General features: G+C 39.6%; 2 protein-coding genes and 1 long non-coding RNA gene across 3 annotated transcripts; 2 read left to right on the forward strand and 1 right to left on the reverse strand.

Annotated features, from left to right (window-relative positions):
- Nucleotides 1–550: 550 nt before the first annotated feature.
- On the forward strand, nt 551–8,197 carry LOC103418184 (uncharacterized). The gene is made up of 9 exons (XM_070820113.1): nt 551–691; nt 3,062–3,166; nt 3,258–3,312; nt 3,454–3,573; nt 4,371–4,555; nt 5,539–5,611; nt 5,746–5,799; nt 7,373–7,516; nt 7,892–8,197. Exons 1-9 carry the CDS (start codon nt 551–553, stop codon nt 8,056–8,058), a joined length of 1,044 nt encoding a protein of 347 aa, XP_070676214.1. The 3' UTR covers nt 8,059–8,197.
- A 465-nt stretch (nt 8,198–8,662) lies between these two features.
- On the forward strand, nt 8,663–9,108 carry LOC139195242 (uncharacterized). Its single transcript, XR_011579916.1, has 2 exons — nt 8,663–8,798; nt 8,944–9,108. It is a non-coding gene; the product is annotated as an uncharacterized lncRNA (long non-coding RNA).
- A 3,679-nt stretch (nt 9,109–12,787) lies between these two features.
- Nucleotides 12,788–19,924, reverse strand: LOC114824340 (uncharacterized). The gene is made up of 4 exons (XM_070820114.1): nt 18,707–19,924; nt 15,754–16,087; nt 14,322–14,433; nt 12,788–13,436 (listed from the first exon to the last, which is right to left on the reverse strand). Exons 1-4 carry the CDS (start codon nt 19,922–19,924, stop codon nt 12,788–12,790), a joined length of 2,313 nt encoding a protein of 770 aa, XP_070676215.1.
- Between the last annotated feature and the right edge of the window lie 667 nt (nt 19,925–20,591).

Raw genomic sequence — 20,591 nt, forward strand, 5'->3', positions numbered from 1 at the left:
TTTTCACCTTCACCATGAATCTGCATAATCTGCAAAATCTACAAAAACCCATGAACCCAAAGCTTTCCTAAAAAAACCCAGAAACAGAAAAAAATTCAATCTTTCTTCTCTCTCTTTGCATTTCACTCTCAAATCTCCATTTCTGAGTTTCGAAAATGCAGATGCTTTCCCGACATTGGGTACCTTTCTCCAACTGCTCTCAGGTTACAGCCGTTGATCCGCGACCCGAAAACCGGCGGAGCCCCACCATTCTCCGAATTCTCATTCGCCGGCCGATCGAACCGCAACTCGAGCTCACTGACTCGGTCACTCAGGCTCTGCAGGAACAACTCACCCCCGAGCCTCTCGACTCACTGAATCATCCCGTACGAAAGAAGCGACGGTGTTTTGATTGGGGTCGGACTCAACAGCTCCGCATCTTCTTCATTCCAACTCTCTCAACGTCTCACTTATAATCCAGTCTCCAGCAAGCTAGCAAGCCCCATAGTCGACCCACTACTCGAAACACCGTCGTTCTGTAGCGAAACAGCACCCAGCGTTCAAATCGACAATGATGGTTGATCGTTTGTTCGAGGACATATTTCAGATTCTGCGATTGAACCCAGATGGCGAAAAGTTCGATAAAGTTACTCGAGTAGAAGCAAAGAGTGAGACTTGCGAGATGTTCATGCACCTGGATGTGAATTCAGAGGTTTATCTGATGAGGGAAGGGCAATCGCAAGACATTGGCTGACGAATATGAGTATGTCATGCAATGGAAGCTTTTTAAGATTTCAGAGGGTTCTAAACGTGATCCAAAAGCCAGTGCCAGCACAACATCACCATCGTCGATTGCCAGCCCTCTGGCCCCTCCGGCGGCATGCTCGCCTTCGTTAACGGCAATCTCCAGCTCACCAACGAACAACACGCTCTCAAGTCCAGCCAGATAGAGACAGAGACTGAATGAGAATGGTGCAGTGGAAAGAGAGGATCGAAGGTGGTAAGCTACACGTGAGGGAAGTGAGCATGCATGTGGAGGCCAACGAGGATAATCATGGGGGAACACATGGGGGACAATGCAAAAGAGAAAGAGAAAGAAAAAGAAAAGGGAGACCACCAGTAAAGCTACAGAAAAAAAAAAGTAGAAAAGAGAAAGTAAAAGCAAAAGAAAGCAGAAAAGGAAAAGCCGAAAAGAAGATGCTCCACTATTCCACTATCCCACATGATAACATGATTAAAGATAAGAAGATGCCTACCAAGGTTCCCCGTCTCCACTTTCTGTTGGACCAGAATATGCCCATCAACATGCTGAAAACATGTAATTTATTTTTCTTATCTTTCGGAGACATCTATATAAACCCCATCAGAGGGTAATAATAATAATAAAAAAAAATAGCAAAGCCCAAAATAAATGGGCTGGAATGTTGTGTGGAGGGCGAAGGTCCATAAGCTCAAAATAGCACCAACCAGGTGACCAAAAGTACGCCCAGTACTACAAAAAATTATTTGGCACCCTGCCGCTATTATCGCCAACCAGGTGATCAAAAATACGCCCAGTACTTCAAAATTTATTCGGCACCCTGCCGCTATTATAACCAACCAGGTAATTAAAAGTACGCCCAATACTTCCAAATTTATTCGGCACTCTGCCGCTATTATCACCAACCAGGTGATTAAAAGTACGCTCAGTACTCCAAAATTATACATGAGCATCACTCATGTCATTCATACATAAACATTCATGAGCATCACTCATGACAATCATACATAAACATTCATCACCATGATTCATGTCAACATTCATGAGCATCATTCATGTCAACATTCATGAGCATCACTCATGTCAACATCTATGAGCATTACTCATGTCAATCAACATAAACATTCATGAGCATCACTCATGTCAATCTAGCTTCAAAAGCTTCATTTACATAGCTCTAGCTTCAAAAGCTTCATTTACAGAGCTCTAGCTTCAAAGCTTCACTTCAAAGCTTCACCTAAAAAGCTTCAGTGCAGGGTATACAAATACCGCATTCGAACAACCGCCACTTCGACCTATACATGGATTCGATTTGAAGTCTCCAGCCAACATACTCTATTGATCGAAGACTTGGGGGACTACATTATGTACCATACATTGGGCCTCAATTGGGTCTCATGAAAAATACTTGGGGAACTCTAGCCCATTATGTATTGAGGAGCGATCCCTTATTTTATAAAAATGACTCCCTCACTTTCATTAGAGAGCGCCTATTATTCATGTACTGAGGAGCGAGCCCTTATTTTATAAAAGGGACTCCCTCACCTTCATTAGAAGAGCATCGTCGCCAGCTGAGCAACCGCCTCGTCGCGAGCATCACTCTTAACCCATCACTTATGTATTGAGGAGCGAGCCCTTATTCTATAAAAGTGACTTCCTCACTATCATTAGAGAGTATCGCCGCCTGCTGAGCAACCGTCTCGCCGCGAGCACCAACTCTAACCCATCATTTTTTTTATTGAAGAGTGAGCCCTTATTCTATAAAAGGGACTCCCTTACCTTCGACACCACAAGCCAAACCAACCAAGGCAACATAAGCCACAAGCCGAGCAGCCTCGCAACATGTGCTACTTCTAGTTGAGCATTATTTCAAATTGAGCACCGCCTCATATCGAGTATCAGTCCTAGATGACATCTAGTTACTTCGGCTCATACATGGACTGAGTTTCAAGTCTCCAGCCAAAAGACTCTCTTGACTGAAGACTTGGGGGACTACTGTTTGTACCATACTTAGGGCTTCCGTATTTAGATATCGTATAAATACTCGAGAGACTCAAATGTAATTATGTAATAAAGGAATGGGCAAATCTGTAATAAGCGATGAGCCATTATTCTATAAAAGAACCCTTCACTCTCCTCATTAAGGAGGCCAATTCCTAGGCCATGAGAAGCCTCCTCACATCCCCTAAGCTCTAAGCTCTCTCAAAGCTCTCATTCTCATATTCAGAGCTCTCTCCCCCTCAGAAATACAATATTAGTGTGGACGTAGCCCAAACCTTAGGGTGAACCACAATACATCTTGTGTTATTTACTTTCTTGCAGATTCACGGTCGGATTTACGTTGTTCCAAGACCTCTCCAGTTTTGTGCATCAACAAGTAGTATAATTCCAGGCCTTGAAGAAGGCTACAAAGTATATGGGAATAACGTATCTATGTAGTGTTTATGTTTGTTCATTTCTCCCTTGCGGTTTTTTATGCCTGTTAATGCTTGAACAATGATGCAAGTCAATCAAGCAGATAAGATTCAGAAAGAAAACTCCACATCTGTTGCCAGCAATGCTCATGGGGAGAAGTATAGGAAACCAAAGCCTACAAATCTGAAGCCTTTTAGGTTTAGAATTGATGTATGTGAAACCTGTTGTGACCAATTTCTTTAATAAGTATTAGTAGCGTTGATGCTTAATATGATATGTTTTGGCTTTTTTTTTTTTAGGAAAGAGGGATGTTGAAGGAAGCAACTTTGGAGAAAAAAACTCATGCACCACTGAAGGAGATCACATTAGTCAGGACTCCAGGGGCAAAGTAAACAAGCAAACATCAGAATGTTATACAGGTATACTTAGGAGCTACAAGTGCTTTGTGTGTGGTTTGAATCTGAACAATTACATTGTGTATCATCGTCATATAGGCAAATTTGTTATGTGTGATGGTGTATTTACGCATGACTGAAATGGATGATCTAATTTTATGCAATTTATAATTTTGGGTTTCTCTAATTTTTTTTTTTTTTTTTGTGATTTATTTGATGAAAGTTTCAATCTTCAGGTACATTTTTCATATATGTACTCATCAAATGTCACGATTACTGTTCCTTTGGTTTTTTGGGCTACAAATTAAATTTTGGGGTTGTTCAAATTTGTTTAATTTGGTCCAAGATTAATCGATTTGATGTTCTAGGTTCTTTGCAGGCAAAACATTGGAGCAGTTGGTCATATTTGGAAGAGCAAACGAGGATGGAGTTCTTGGTGTTGCATGAAGTTGATGTGTATCAGATGGACATCCATCATGTCTTCAATGGAAGAAATTTGATGTCACCATCTTCAGCTTTCCTCATGCAAACCATTACTCTTAGCTAAGTGAAAAATACTCGGACCTTATTGAGTAAGTCACTATTCATTTCATTTAAATGCTGATTATGATAGTATGTGTAAATTGTAAATATATTGTACATAAAATTTTCAATTCCGCAGCAATGCGCGGGCACCATTGCTAATATATACTAAAAGAGAAAAATGTGGTACTGTAGAAGTAACAGTGTTATTCCATTTCTACCCTTCAATTGCTATGTAAATTTAGCTTTTTGTGTGTATTATAGAGTAAAATGACATTTTTGTCCATGCTGGGCAATAGAAATCTCTCCATTTCTTCAGACCCCGCACTCAGCTTTCGCCATCTCTCTTCCATCTCTGCTTCGCGCTCTTCAATCTTTTTGCTTTGTCATCTCTTCCTCCGTGATTTCTTCACCAGCAACTTTGCTCAAGATCTTTCCAATTGAAAAAACCCAGATCATCATCATCTATTCCTCATCACCACAGGTACCTTCTACACCTATTACATGTCAAAATCTGCTTCGTGTTCTCTTCATGTTTTAGTTCCTTTTCACTGCTTTTGGTTGATTTTTATTCCCATTTCTTTTCGATCTCTTCTTTCGTAGCCGTCTGCTCTCTCTTCTTTCTTCGCCTCTGTTGGTCTCAAAGTGGATAGTTTTGCGATGAGTTGTTCTAATCTTGCATCTACAACTTTTTTATGCAACTGTATGGATTGTGTTCTGTTCAATTTTAGATGTTAGAAGCTTTTAATTTTTTAGGTTCAATTTTAAATGGGTTGTTGCTTTCGGAGTTTTCGTTTGATGACAGAGATGGGGTTTTTTGGGGAGAAACTTTTAATATTTTCCCCCCTTTTAAGCAGCAGACTTCAAATCTTTGTCCATTCCCATTTTATCGAAAAAACAGTTCATAAAGTTTCAATTTTTATCAGAGAAAAGAGAGAGAGATGAGAGAAATCATAAGCATTCATATTGAGCATGCTGGAATTCATGTGGGCAATTCATGCTGGGAGCTCTACTGCCTCGAGCATGGAATTCAACCTGATGGGCAGGTGCCCATGTAGGTTTTTGTATATCTCCATCGATATTTCTATTTATATATGCACTTTTTTTGGGTTTTTTATTTATTTTGGTGGGTGTGTTTCTCAAATGGTAGTGCCTTCGTCCATGAGCGGTAGGTCTCGGGTTTGAGACTTGGGAGCAGCCTCTCCATAAATGGGGGTAAGGCTAGCCGACATTCACCTCTCCCAGACCCTGCGTAAAGCGGGAGTTTTGTGCACTGGGTACGACCTTTTAGTCGATGGTGAAACTAAAAGTTACCATAAAAGAAATAGCATTGATTTTGCTTGAATCTGACTGATCGGATGCATTTGCTTTCTTTGCAAGGTTGTTGAAATTGATACGTCCCAAGTCTGGTGAGATTAGAGATAGTATCAAGGAACTGAATATGATGTAACAACACATCCATTGCAGGTCACTGAAGCTGATATTGAACATTGCCGATTCATCAGAACCTATATTCTTCTGCGTTTCCTCAAAATCCAAGGTACGGACTTCACCAAGCCGTAAGTTATTGGGATTTTTTTATTTTGGTTTTGGATTAGTAATTTTTTGCTCGGTAGCTGAGAAAATGTTATCCCGTGTTTTAGGTCTTGTGTTTTTGTGATTTTGGGTTCGTAGGTTTTTCAGATTTTGGGAGTTTGTTTGTAGGCTGCAAAATCCTCTGTTCTCAAGGTAAGTAATTTAAAATTCTGGGATTATTCAATTGAAAGTTTCAATTTATAGTTTAGTTTAGTTTAGTTATTTTATAATTATACAATAATTTTAAGTCTCAAGGTGAGTAAAGTCATATCAAATTCAGAGCAGAAAACAACAAATGTAAAACAAAAACAGAAATTATGCAATAAATCCATCTAAAATTCAGCAAAACGAAGTTCAAGAAACAAACTTTTCATCTTAATATGTTGAAAAGGAAGAGAATTGCACCTCCCGAGAACACAAACAAACAAACTCTGCAGTAAAGAAACCGGCAGCCAAGTTTGAGTCTTTAACTGATGCTATAGAACCCACCAAACAGAAAAACTAACAAATGGAAGGGGGGAGAGAGAGAGAGAAAGAGAGCCAAAGTTTGAGTCTTTAACTGATGCTGCAAAACCCACCAAGCAGAAAAGCTCACAAATGGAAGGAGAGAGAGAGGGAGAGAGACAAAGTTCAAATGAATAGTGAAATGAGGTACATTTTCCTAGTGAGATAAGTAAAAGTATTAATTAACGTATTTATATTTTATTAGTAAGATAAGTAAACTAAGAATTGTATATATACTAATAGTTCTGTCTATTTTTTTCCCCTCTTATGTTTTGCCTACTCATATTCATCAATATGTTATTCTCTCTTCCAAGGTTCATGCATATTTCTTCTTTTTTTTCATCAGTTACTTTTTTTTAGATACATTTTATTCTCTGTTTTGTGACTACGGGACAGAGGTTCAGGGCCGAAGGGGTAGAGGAAGACCTAGGAAAACTTTGGAAGAGACCCTAAGAAAAGACTTGAGTACTTGGATCTAACGGAGGACATGACACAAAACCGAGCGCAATGGCGTTCTAGGATTCATATAGCCGACCCCACTTAGTGGGAAAAGGCTTTGTTGTTGTTGTTGTTGTTGTTGTACATTTTATTCTCTGTTTTAAATTATTGTATTCAAGGTTCACTTTGTTATATTGACTCTGAAATTCGAACACAAGTTTCTAAAATATAATATTCTTTTGAACTTTCCATATTTCTGAGTATGCACCGCATTGATTAAGGTTTTTTAAATTCAAGGCCACGATGTTTGCATGCCCACAATCATGTGAATTGAGGCTGAAACTGATATAAAGTTTGATAAGAGCATTTCAACCATTTAAATTAGTTTTCTAATCACATTAGTTACTTTGTCAAAAGAAAAGAAAAAAGAGCATCTCTTTCATCAATCATACTTGACATGCATCTTAGTGTACATACAGTTCTCAGTTTTCTGTCTTCCTTTATTCTTTTAATTTTTGTGTGTGTATGTATTTAACTATGCATACACACAGATCTTGGATAAAGCAAAGTTCTAGATGTTTTTTAATTCTAATAAACTGATTAGAAGAATAAACGTTCAACTTGACTAAGTCTGTTGATATTATCGTATTAGTGGGAATTATATGGTTGGAAATATTGTGTATATTTTTATGCATAGGCTTGATAAAATAAATCCCGCACTTTTTGCTGCGATCAATTTTTCGTTTTTTGATTTGGTGAATTCTTGCATTGTTTTCCAATGAAGAGGATTCGAGCATTAATATTGTCAGTAATGGTGAGACTACTGGTTTTCCAGTCACCCCACATAATGAGCAGCTGAGTTGTGCATCTCCAAGCAAGAAAAGGCTGGATGCTATTAGTGATTCTGCCAAAGAATCAAAACAAAGTGGTAGGTATTTACATTTCCATGTATAGGATTTTGTGGATTTTATGAAATATATTGTTTGTTCTTCTCTGAGCGTTGAGTTTTATATATCAACCTCCTTACTTTTATTTTTCTTCAACATTCATGTGCATCATTTAGAGGTCGCACTTGGTGTGATGGCAAGTGCCTTCGCCCATGAGCGGTAGGTCTCGGGTTTGAGACTTGGGAGCAGCCTCTCCATAAATGGGGGTAAGGCTAGCCGACATTCACCTCTCCCAGACCCTGCATAAAGCGGGAGCCTTGTGCACTGGGTACGACCTTTATTCATGTGCATCATTTGACTATTTGGACTTTGGACTAAATTGTTGAAGCTGATTTTGTCATGGATACCATGTGCAGTTTTTATTATGGATACTCACACATTCGAGATGTATACCAGCTCATTGAACAAGAGGACATCTAGCAGTCCAAAGAAGCTCTCTCGGTGCAGCATACACTTTCCTCAATCAAATTTTGACAAGGAGGATCCAGTGAACAATGGAATTGGTGATGATCCAAAGAGTTAAACTGGTTTAATTCTACTGAAAATTGTGTGTTGATGATTGCTTCAGTCAAATTCGATATTTTCGGTAGACTAGAGATGGCTGCTAGAAAATGTATGACTGTTCTCTAATCTAAAATACACTTCTCAGATTGCTGTGGTTACTGGTTTGAATTTTCCTTATTTACCTTGGTGCCTTTTAACTTTTGAGGTGAAATTTGTTACGCGACTTCATTACTTGCAAAATTTTGTTGAGTCAACATTCAATGCCCTTCCTTCGAATCAAGTTAAAGGTAGGATCGTACTCGGAGAAGTTTGTGAGGGGCCAATGGGACAAGGATTGCAAAAATACAAGGCTTGCCTCTCAGTGCGTTTCAGACTTACCCTCCTAAATTTTCTTCCAAATCACAATTTATATGATTAATTTACTGATTCTTTTTTTCGGGATTTGAGTTTTTGTCTCCTGATTATTTTTTGCAGAGATTGTATTAATTTCCCTTTGACTGGAAATTTGGGGTTTCTTTAGGTATAATGTTATCAAATTTTATTTTTCCAATTTTCTGATTTTGGAGTTTTGCAGGGAGTGATATATACTAATTTTTTGGGATTGTTGGTCTTTGCAGGGTTTTCGCTCGCCAGACAATGATAGGTGAATCACGGCAAGCAACAACAATTATGCTGCAAACTGAATCCAAGATGACTAACCTGGAGTCTTCATGGTGGTCGCACCTCTCCTCATCTTTGCTCCTCCTCCGAAACCCCTCTGTAGGTTTCCGAACTTAAATTGTATTTGCTCTCTCTTTCTGCCCTTTAGAAGGGTTTCGGAAAAATAATTTTTTTTTTTTTTTACTATAATTTTGGTTTTGATGATAAAATTTGGATTTGCCCATTTGGGGATTTTCAAGTTCAGGACCTAGGAAACAAGTAGCAATGCAGAGGCACTGTTGGAGAGATTGTGGACCTCTGTTAAATCACAGTCTAGTGAAGGGATTAGCCCGTCTAACTTTGTGTTTTAGATGAATCCGTTTCGGATAAGGGAAAATTCAAACCCATAAAAAGTTGGGTTTCCTGGTGAGTTGTCCGGCAGATTTCAGGTGGCTAATTTCGTGATTACAATTAATTTTGCCTCATGACATTGTGGTATGCTATCGAATCTAATTGGCGATTTTTTTGTATGGTTTTTGTGTGGATGCAGGTCACCAATGAACAGGTTGATCACATCTTGAGTTTTTTGATTGATTTATTCAATTCTATCAGTTTTTATTCTGACCCTCCATAACATTTGCAGCACCATTTGCCTTGCTCCCATCACAGCTTGGCTTTCAGTTCCTCAGGTAAAGTTTCCACCTTTTTTTCTTCAGGAAAATAACAAAGATTCCAAATTTATTGAACTATTTAGTGATTTTCTGTTGAGTTTCTTCTTAAAATTTTTAATTAAAATTTTTTGAATTGAAATGGGGGGAATGGTGGATGTGAGAGTCTCTTTTACAACAATTCAAAGGGAAGAGCTTGAGAGACAGTGGACTCTTCCCCTATTCCTCCACATTCCCTTTTACCAATTTCCAAGAACACATTAAATTCCCTCAAAATATAAACCGAGGTCTGGAAAAGCTTTGAATTCCTTGGTTTCCTCCAATTAGTATGCAGAACTCTCAAAAAATAAAGAAGTGAGGGTTGAATGTCTACCCTCATATATACACAGAGAGATATGGAAAAAATTAGAATGGTGAAGTGAGGGTTCAATGACTTATTTGGTTCTATTTAAATAAAGTTCGCTGATTAGGTTGATTTGTGTTGTGTACATACACTTCTTGGCTTTATTTCTGTTTGATGGACTTATTTGTTTCTGTATCGGTTGCTGACAGAATGGATAGGGTGCCAGAAAGAAAGTTTTTGATAGAATTAGAGTTTGATCTCTTCATTTGGGTTGTGCATATTTCGTTTGATCTCTTACTTGGGTGTAGATTTCGTTTGAATTAATTTGGGTTGCCATTCGTAATTCTTTGTTTTTCACTCAAACATTATTTATGAAAATTGAAGCTATAAAATATTTCATATGATTTTCAATCCCGTAGCATCGCACGGGTACAAATTTCTAGCAACATCTTAGGAAGGCTGCAAACAAAAAGAAAAAATCGAATATTTATCCAAAATGAGTATGAAACGTTCCAAAATATTCCGGTTTTTTATATTTATTTACAAAAATTATGTTTTGCAGTCAAGTTTTGTATTTTAATGTTAATTTGGAATGCACTTTCTTTATTTTTTTTTATGTTAATCATACACTTATATATTAAAAAATCAAGCATATATGACAAAATAAACTGGATTTATATATAAGCATATACAGTATACCAAATATTGGGAAATAACAATAAATTTGTAAGCACGAAAGTGTTCAAGAATATCTAAAAACTTGTAAAAGAAATGAATTTCTAAATCATGTTTCAAAATTTCTGAGATTACTACGAATTGAAATATTTTTAAACTTTCGAATTTAAAAATTGTGATCCGATCTGATTTAATTCTACAATTTAAAAAAAAATGAAAACGTTGTGTTTCCAATTCGTCTATCTGACAATCATCTCCAACTGATTGTACCGGATCAAATTGCCCAATAACACAGTCAATTAACTTTCCAGAGGGAAACTGAAATACCTCTGCGAGTCTTCCCAACCCTCAGAATGGTAGACTGCTATAACGAAATCACCAACTGATTCCCTTTTAAAAAAATTAAATAAAATTATCTTTCTAGGGCTTGGAGCTGAACTCATCTATGCGAACTCTCTATTTTTAAAATTCGAACGTAAGATCTTTAATTTACAAATGAAGAAGAATACCACTAGACTGTAGTACTAAGGTCTTGTTATAATGCATTACATTCTCTAATGTTCATTTACCATAAATGTATCGTGTTTGCATCGTATGAAATAATCCTAAACTTAATCCCAATTTATTAACCACCAATACCTATAATTTATCATGCAAAATCTTATCGTTTATTGCGCTGTATATTACTATCACATCAACTTCTGACTTAGATGCATTCAATCCACGAAATTCACTTTGAAATTTGAAGATTAATTTGGTACATGAAATAATTTATCAAACAAAGATTCAGTAAAAAGTGACTACAAATACAACCAAAGGGTAAATAATGTATGAGGATCAATACATGCTAAAATACACCTTGTATACAGTCAGAGGAAAGAATCCACTAGACCATAGTATGACATGTATTTATTAAAATCCACAAAAATTCACTTGACTCATTCAATTTCTTCCTACCTGCTACCACTATTTATTTTCATTTCCAAATTTTCATGATGCCAAACGATCGTATTAGAAAACCTAATTGGTCAATGATGAAGTTAAAAGGGAGTTGTGGTGAAAGTTGTTGACAAGAATGGGTTGGTTGTGTTATTTTTTATTATTTATCGGAATTTAAATTTAGAGGCTAAATGCTCATAAGTTGAGAATTAAATCTTCAAAATGAGTTAGGTGCCAATCACATAAGGCTAAATTAAAGGGCAATATGAAAAACTAAATGAGAAAATTGTAGCAATAATCTCTCAACTTTAACTTTAATAGGAGAAATGATCCCTCAACTTTAGCCCAATTGAAACAATAGCTCCTCAACTTTAACCCAATTTTAGTAATGTTCTTCAAATATGGCTCATTTTGACGGAAGTTCTGACAGAGTTGACGAAAAGAACCATAGTTATACGTTTTGGTGAGTTAAGGGACAAATAGTAACATATTTTTAATTGAGAGAGCATCGCTCCAATTGGATTAAAGTTGCGGTACCATTATAACTCAAATGAGATAAACCATAGCAGTAAAAGCAATTTACATTGTAACAGCATCGTCGTCATCCTGTCGATGTTGAGATTTTGTTTGAACTGTTTAATTTGATATGCAGATAAAAGTCTCTTTGAATTGCAGATTTGAATGGCACAAAATAATAAGTAGGTGATTAACTAACTTGTAACTAATCAAGCTGATATGACGGTAAGTACCAGAAAGAAAAAACACGATGAACCAACTCCGGAGTTGAGCACAAGTTCACAAACACAACAGACTCGTATTCTAAATCCCATTGCAGCTGAGCAATATATAGAATTATCCGAAGATCGCTTAACCGTAGCAAGAGCACTCTCAGGGAACAATCTCATTCGTTTTTCTCTGTCCATTTCTATCTCTTTCTCTTGTATTACTTCTAGCTAGAACTGCATGCGGAAAATATGGGAAAGCATCTCTTGATGTATTTAACTAGAAAAGTTGTGATGCTTCCACATTCTCAAGTGATTTAGACCCTTTTGTAGGTACATCTAATTCCCGTTCCGTTCGAAGATCGAAGGGAAGCTATACGAAACAAATGGCAATGGCTTCGTTTCCTCTGAATGAATGAGCTTAATTAAAAACTGAATAACAAATGGCGAAGGCTTCCTTAATTAATTTGGTCCAAACTTGAAACAAAGAAAGGAATAACATCCCTAACTAAAAGATTATACGTAAAATTAAAAACTGAATAAGCTTAATTTCAGTAAATGAATCCCAAATACATAATATACCAAATAGTTTTCAAATTCGGAGCAGAAAATACTGGTAGCTAGCGAGCAAAGAAACAACTAAGAGGGAGAGATCAGGAATTTTTGTCAAGTACAAGATGATGAATGCGAACGGAACATAGAGCATCAACCCAATGACAATGCCAAGTTGCCAACGGAGTCCACGATGAGCAAGTGAGCAAATCAGTCCACAACAGCTAGAGCTTGAAACTGTTCGTCCGAGAAGGCTGCTTCCATGACATGGTGCGGGCCAATATCCCCACCATTCTCCAAGAAGGACCTGACCAAATTATTAGACCTGCCACGCAATAGCGTCACCCCTGGACAAGGCAAAGCGATTGAAGGCAATTCCCGGCACCAAATATCCCAAAACAGAATGTGAGGCACCGCATCATCCCCATACCCTTTGTCCTTAAACATGGTCCTTATGGCCTCGTACTGAGTCTCCCAGGCCGCGCCATCAAAAAAATCAGGGCCCATGTCGTCGTCGAAGATAAAGAGCTTCTGGATCATCTGATCTGGCTTCAAATTCTCATTGACAGTCACTTGGAGAATCAAATCAAACACCTTTTGCAAATGAACTACCAGGCAGCCATCCATTCCCTTCAAAAAAGATAATTTGGACCTTAGGCCATCGTTGCGGGGTACTGAATACAGATGAGGAAGACGAAAACAAAATAACAGAGCGTGGTCGTCCCCGGCAGCAGCAGGAAGAGGAGCGGAACTGATCAGCTTTCCTTTCCAGGCTGGCTCTTCATTCAGTTCACTCACAAAAAGTCCCAAACTCGCAATCAATTCCCTAGCCCCGCCCATAATGTTAGGAATGTCGGTACTACAAGATAGAGAATGCATAAGGTAAAGTAGAAAATGGACACCAAGAATTTATGTGGTTCGGCAATTTATGCCTACGTCCACCAAACAAGGATCAATCTTCACTATATGAAAAAGATGAATACAACAAGAGTAGTCTTACCAAGCCAAAGACAAGGCTTGATGGATACAAGAAAGTATAACACACACTTTCTATCACTCTAAACTTCACTCACACAATGTGTAGTGGAACACTCTCACTCTCACTCTTGGAGTGGAACTCTAGCTTTGGACTTGATCCTTTGCTACTCACTCTTGGTTCTCAATTGGTTACATCACACCCATATTTATAGGTGAGGGCTTGGCATTCTACTAGTTTCTAGTTCCTTCTTCAAACCTCTAGTATAGAAAAATCTAGACTAGCCACATACTTGTAGCTTCTAGATCTTTCCATTTGCAACCAAGGAAGCTAGTACTCTCTAGCTTCTTCCATCAACTTAATAACATGCTAGAATTGTCTAGCAAGCTCCAGCCTCATCTCTTGCTTACTAGAATAATCTAGAACATTGATCATGGGCTGGACCAACAATCTCCCCCTCCAGTCCATGAGGGAGGAATTCCGATCATGACTCCAAGTTACCTGGAGTTCATCCCAGCAGCCTTAATGCAGAATTCCAACTTTGATTTTGTGACTACATTTGTCAACATGTCTGAAGAATTATTATCGGTATGAATCTTCTTCAGCTGTAGCAACTTGTTCTCGATAGCGTCTCTAATCCAGTGATAACGAATATCAATGTGCTTAGTGCGTGAATGATATGTAGTGTTCTTGCTCAAATCCAGAGCACTCTGACTATCACAATAAACGCCATAATCACTTTGCTTCAAACCCAACTCTTGGAGAAACCGCTTCAGCCACAACAACTCCTTGCATGCTTCTGTAGCGGCTATGTATTCAGCCTCGGTTGTGGACAAAGCAATGCACTTTTGTAACTTGGATTGCCAAGACACGGCTCCCCCTGCAAAAGTAAACAAGTACCCAGACGTAGATTTTCTACCATCCAGGTCACCTCCCATGTCAGCATCTGTAAATCCTTCCAAGATTGGTTTGGAACCGCCAAAGCACAAGCACATCTTAGAAGTCCCCTTCAAATATCTGAGAATCCACTTAACAGCTTCCCAGTGGTCCTTCCCTGGATTAGAGAGAAACCTGCTCACCACACCTACTGCATGAGCAATATCTGGCCGTGTGCACACCATTGCATACATGATACTTCCTACTGCTGAAGAGTAGGGAACAACTGCCATTTTCTCCTTTTCTTCATATGTTTTTGGACACGACTCTTTGCTCAACTTGATATGATTGGCTAAAGGTGAGCTTACCGATTTGGCTGCTTTCATGTTGAACCTTTCAAGCACCCGTTCAACATACTTTTCTTGTGACAGCCACAACTTTTTGGATTTTCTGTCACGAATTATATCCATGCCCAAAATCTGCTTGGCTGGCCCTAAGTCCTTCATGTCAAAGGACTTAGATAACTCTTCTTTGAGCATTTTAATCATAGAGGTATCTTGTCCGACAATCAACATGTCATCAACATAAAGCAATAAGATGATGAATTTACCTCCAGAAAATTGTTTGATATAGACACAAGAGTCAGCATGAGTTCTCTTGTACCCATTACTCACCATGAATGAGTTGAACTTCTTATTCCACTGCCTCGGAGCCTGCTTAAGACCATATAAGCTTTTCTTGAGCTTGCACACCAAATTTTCTTTACCTTTGACTTCAAAGCCTTTGGGTTGCTCCATGTATATCTCCTCTTCTAAATTGCCGTGGAGAAATGCAGTTTTAACATCTAACTGCTCGAGCTCAAGATCCATACTTGCTGCCATACCAAGGATAACTCGAATGGAAGTCATCTTCACCACCGGTGAGAAAATCTCATCGAAGTCAACTCCTTTCTTTTGACCAAAACCTTTGACAACCAAACGAGCCTTGTACCTTGTCATGTTGTCGTCTCTTTTCAATTTGAACACCCACTTGTTTTTCAATGCTTTCCTGCCCTTTGGAAGCTCCACCAGCTCATAGGTATCATTCTTTGATAAGGAATCCATCTCCGACTCCATTGCCTTCATCCATTTGTCACTGTCGTTATGAGCTCTGGCCTCCTCATATGTTTCAGGCTCTCCATAATTAGTCAACATGATATACTCTGATGAAGAATACTTGGTAGACGGTCTTCGACTTCTGATGGATCTTCTGACCTGATCTTCATTCTCTTGTAGGGCTGGAGGCTCCCCCTGATTGGGTTCTCCTTGAATCTGCTCTTCTTGACTAGGCTCCACCTGATCAGCAATCTCATGGTCTGGCACATCTTGATCAGGCTCCCCCTGATCAGCATTATCTGGTTCTGCAGGCACTTCATTGGCAGCTGCTTCAGGGATGTCATCGTGACTTTCTTCATCTGAAGCTAATGGATCAACTCCTCTGTCTGCGCCATCTGGTTGTGCTTCTTTATCCGAATCCCCAATTGTTTGATCTTCATAAAAGATCACGTCTCTACTTCGAATAAACTTCTTCTGGTATGGGTCCCATAATCTGTAACCAAAATCTTCATCGCCATAACCAAGAAAGATGCACGGTGTAGCTTTGTAGTCTAACTTCGATCTCTGCTCTTTGGGCACATGCACAAAAGCTTTACAGCCAAACACTTTCAGATGAGAGTAAGACACATCATTACCAGCCCATACTCTCTCTGGAACATCAAGACCTAATGGTACTGATGGAGATCGGTTGATCAAATAGCAGGCTGTCCTTACAGCTTCACCCCAGAACTGCTTAGATAACTTTGCAGTCCTCAGCATACACCTGACTTTCTCCATGATGGTTCGGTTCATTCTTTCAGCAACACCATTATGTTGTGGAGTTCCAGGAACTGTCTTCTCATGACGTATGCCATGTTTCACACAATACTCTCTAAACTGGTGAGATGTGTACTCGCCGCCGTTGTCGCTACGAAGGCACTTAAGAGGTTTCCCAATTTCCCTCTCCACCATGGCATGGAACTCCTGGAATGTCTGAAACACCTGGTCTTTGGATTTCAACAAATACACCCAAACCTTTCGTGAAGCATCATCAATATAAGTAACAAAATATTTATTTCTTCCGAGTGACTCGACTTCCATGGGACCATACACATCTGAATAAACAAGATCTAACAAATTTCCTTTCCTTGTAGATGGAATCGAAAAACTAATTCTTCTTTGTTTTCCTAATAAACAGTGCTCACAAGAGTTTAACGACGTACCTTTGGCAAAGGGAATGTGAGACTTCTTTGCCAAAACCTGTAGGCCTTTCTCGCTCATGTGACCTAGCCTCTTATGCCACAAGTCTAGAGATGAGTCCTCCACAGCATTCAACTCACCTTTCAAAACCTTGGCATTTGACCGGTACAACGTACAACAAAGTCGTGCTCTTGCTACCACCATTAAGCCTTTAGTAAGCTTCAATTTTCCTTCGCCAATATGGTGATAATATCCTTGTCGATCAAGGGTACCGATGGATATCAAATTGAGACGTATATCAGGAATATGTCTCACATCTTTCAACATCAATTGGCAGCCGAGATTAGTTCTTAGACATATATCACCAATTCCAAGAATTTTGGAATAGCTTTCATTCCCCATCTTCACTATGCCAAAGTCACCTTCTTTGTATGTACTGAAGAACTCCCGTTTGGACGTAGCATGGAAGGAAGCTCCATTGTCAAAGATCCATTCAATGTCTCTGTCAGAGTTGCCCATATGCAGACATTCACCAACAGACAATATTTCTGGTACATCACCACATATGACAGCAGTGGTATTGCCAGTATCATCTTTCTTCTGATTGTTTCCTTCCCTTTGCTCTCTCTTCCAAACTCGACAATTTTTCTTCATATGGCCTTCTTTGCCACAATGGTGGCATGCACCCCTGAACCTTGACTTGGATCGGCTAGGACTCCTGCCATGACCTCTAGGCCCTCTACTCTTGCTTCTTCCGCGGTTCTCTGTGACAAATACTTGGCTGCTATCTGTGCCAGAAGTCTTTCTCCTTGTTTCTTCATTGAGCATGCTATTTTTAACATTATCAAGGGTAAGAACACCATTAGAAGCAGAGTTACTTATACTCACCACAAAGGTCTCCCAACTGTCTGGCAAGGATCCAAGTAACAAGAGCGCTTGTAGCTCGTCCTCGATCGTCATTTTCATAGTAGCCAACTGGTTGATGATATTCTGGAAATTGTTCAAGTGTTCTGCTACACTTAAACCATCCTTGTACTTCACATTGATGAGCTCTTTGATCAAGAAGGCTTTCTTAGCTGGAGTCTTCTTCTCGAACAAGGACTCAAGCTTTGTCCAAAACTCGCGAGCATTGGTTTCATTAGACACATGGTGAAAAACACTATCGTCCACCCATTGTCTAATTGTGCCAATAGCCTTGCGATTCATCTTCTTCCACTCGGCATCGGACATGCTCTCTGGCTTAGCGGCATCTCCTTCAATTGGCTCATGCAGATCCTTGCAATAGAGAATGTCCTCCATCCTTGGCTTCCATGTTACCCAATTGGAGTTGGTGAGTTTGATCATAGTGCCACTTCCTTCCATCTCGCAGTACGAGCCAACCGGGCTCTGATACCACTTGTTAGGAATGTCGGTACTACAAGATAGAGAATGCATAAGGTAAAGTAGAAAATGGACACCAAGAATTTATGTGGTTCGGCAATTTATGCCTACGTCCACCAAACAAGGATCAATCTTCACTATATGAAAAAGATGAATACAACAAGAGTAGTCTTACCAAGCCAAAGACAAGGCTTGATGGATACAAGAAAGTATAACACACACTTTCTATCACTCTAAACTTCACTCACACAATGTGTAGTGGAACACTCTCACTCTCACTCTTGGAGTGGAACTCTAGCTTTGGACTTGATCCTTTGCTACTCACTCTTGGTTCTCAATTGGTTACATCACACCCATATTTATAGGTGAGGGTTTGGCATTCTACTAGTTTCTAGTTCCTTCTTCAAACCTCTAGTATAGAAAAATCTAGACTAGCCACATACTTGTAGCTTCTAGATCTTTCCATTTGCAACCAAGGAAGCTAGTACTCTCTAGCTTCTTCCATCAACTTAATAACATGCTAGAATTGTCTAGCAAGCTCCAGCCTCATCTCTTGCTTACTAGAATAATCTAGAACATTGATCATGGGCTGGACCAACACATAATTCTGTCCATGTTACATACAGCGAAGCAGTTTCTGAATTTGGCACCCTCCTTGTGCTTGCGCAGCAATGCATTCCACTGAAGCTCAGCCGCCTCCCCAACATTCGCATCTTGCAAATATCGTATGATAAAATGTGGAAGCAAAGCATCGGGCTCTATGACGCAGCTTAAATTGCCTTTGCTAGCTGATGCTGCTGAGGCTTTCACCTGCTCCAAATATTTAATATCCACACCCCACCGTCTCGGGTTGAACCTGCCCTGACGCTTGTAGTACTTCTGCAAGGGCGCCAAGAACTCCTTCCTCAGCCGCTCCCACTGATCATCCTCCTTTGATGATTGATCTGGTTGTTGCGATTGCGACACCAAAGGGAAGAGCCGCCTGGCAGTGCTTTCACGAAGCGCAATGGCGCGGATGGCATGGGCGTCGGAGGGGAATGTGGTGAGGAAACAGTCTGCGGCCTCGGAGACGTAGAGATCAGCAAAAGCATCAGCATCAATAGGACGTATAACAGAATCATGTTCCCGAGAATCATCCTCGTCATGATCGTCGTCATCAGTTAAATAATCAGAAGGCTTGAGTTCCAGCTTGTTCTGCTGCATCTTTTGAATATCGGACTTGAGCCGCTCCACGAAAATATCCATAGCGCGGTCGTGCAAGGACTTGTAATGCGGATCGCGGTCGTATCTCTGGCGGTGTTTCTCCTCCATCTCCTCCACCTCAGTCTCCTGCTGGTCCTGCGGAAGGAGAAGGCCGTAGAGAATCTTGACAATGGCGTATAATCCCCCGAAAGAGTCAAGGTTATGCGCCAGAGTTCTGGGGTGGTTGCGGTGGAGCCAAGACATGGCCGCGGACGAGGCTTCCGGATAGAAGTGATTTGTGGAGAGGTTGAAGATAAGCTTGAGGGTGGTGAGGGGGTTGTGGGACCAGGCGAGTGGGAGCCGTTGCTCGAGAGAGTTGATGAGGGCAGTGTCAGTGTGGGAAGTACGGGCGGCAGATGCTGGTGGTGGTCGCACCTTGAAAAAGATATCGAGGCACGGGTCGCTGTAGAAGGAGGAGGAGGAGTAGGAGGAAGCCATAATCTGAGGCTTAGCGGCGGCGTTGGCCACCTTGGACGCTATGAAGCTTGTTGCGAGGTGGAATTGCGGAGGAGGAGCGACACCAACCACCCTTGTCAGTGAAGGAAAAGAAACAATGCTGCCTGGTGTTGCTAATTTCAGAACCCTGGCCAGATTCTTCATCTCTAAATCTCAAATTCAAATTATGTCCCTCTCTGTTGGGTGGCGGTTGGAGTAGGAATTGTGGATCTTTATTTGTTGGAGAAGAAGATATGAGGATATAAATTGGGTCCGGGAGTTGTGCGTGTCATGTAATTCTCATGATTATTTATCCTTGTTTTCCAAGTAATACGATTAATAATCTATTAGGATTTATAAAAATCACAGTTTTAATAGAATTAGGACTGCAACCGTCTTTCACTTTTTAACAAAAATTACAACAACAAAGCCTTATTGATCCTTCTAAATAAGAATTTTTTATTTTAGAAAAAGTAAATGATTGTTTGGTTCAGAAGAATAGTTTTCCTATTTGTTTGTTTGTAATTTTCTGTTTCGTTTTACAAAACCATTTCATTTACAAATAACGTTAAGAGAGCGTGTGATACTTTTTGATCCCTCACCTCAGCTGGGTTGATAAATATCTTTAGCTCAATACGTAATTGAGATTGTTTGTTCAATTTATTGGAGCTGAGCAGTGTGCCATTCCTAATTTCTTTGGTTTAGAATTGTCGCGCAGCTCATGCTGCAATGGTTCCACGCTTGTTAAACTAAACGCATTCATTAAACCAATCTATTTTATATTAATTCATATATATATATATATATATATATAGAAAGCAAATAACATAAA

The sequence above is a fragment of the Malus domestica genome, chromosome 04, assembly GCF_042453785.1.
Source record: "Malus domestica chromosome 04, GDT2T_hap1".
In the NCBI taxonomy this organism is placed as follows: domain Eukaryota; kingdom Viridiplantae; phylum Streptophyta; class Magnoliopsida; order Rosales; family Rosaceae; genus Malus; species Malus domestica.

Coding starts and splice junctions, on each gene's coding strand:
- LOC114824340 (XM_070820114.1), bottom strand. CDS start 19,924: ATGAAGAATCTGGCCAGGGTTCTGAAATTAGCAACACCAGGCAGCATT. Junction 16,088..18,706: donor AATTCAGAAACTGCTTCGCT/GTATGTAACATG, acceptor CCCAAAGAGCAG/AGATCGAAGTTAGACTACAA. Junction 14,434..15,753: donor TGCTGATCAGGTGGAGCCTA/GTCAAGAAGAGC, acceptor TTACTTTTGCAG/GGGGAGCCGTGTCTTGGCAA.
- LOC103418184 (XM_070820113.1), top strand. CDS start 551: ATGATGGTTGATCGTTTGTTCGAGGACATATTTCAGATTCTGCGATTG. Junction 3,574..4,370: donor AACATCAGAATGTTATACAG/GTATACTTAGGA, acceptor GCTGGGCAATAG/AAATCTCTCCATTTCTTCAG. Junction 5,800..7,372: donor CAAAATCCTCTGTTCTCAAG/GTAAGTAATTTA, acceptor TTTCCAATGAAG/AGGATTCGAGCATTAATATT.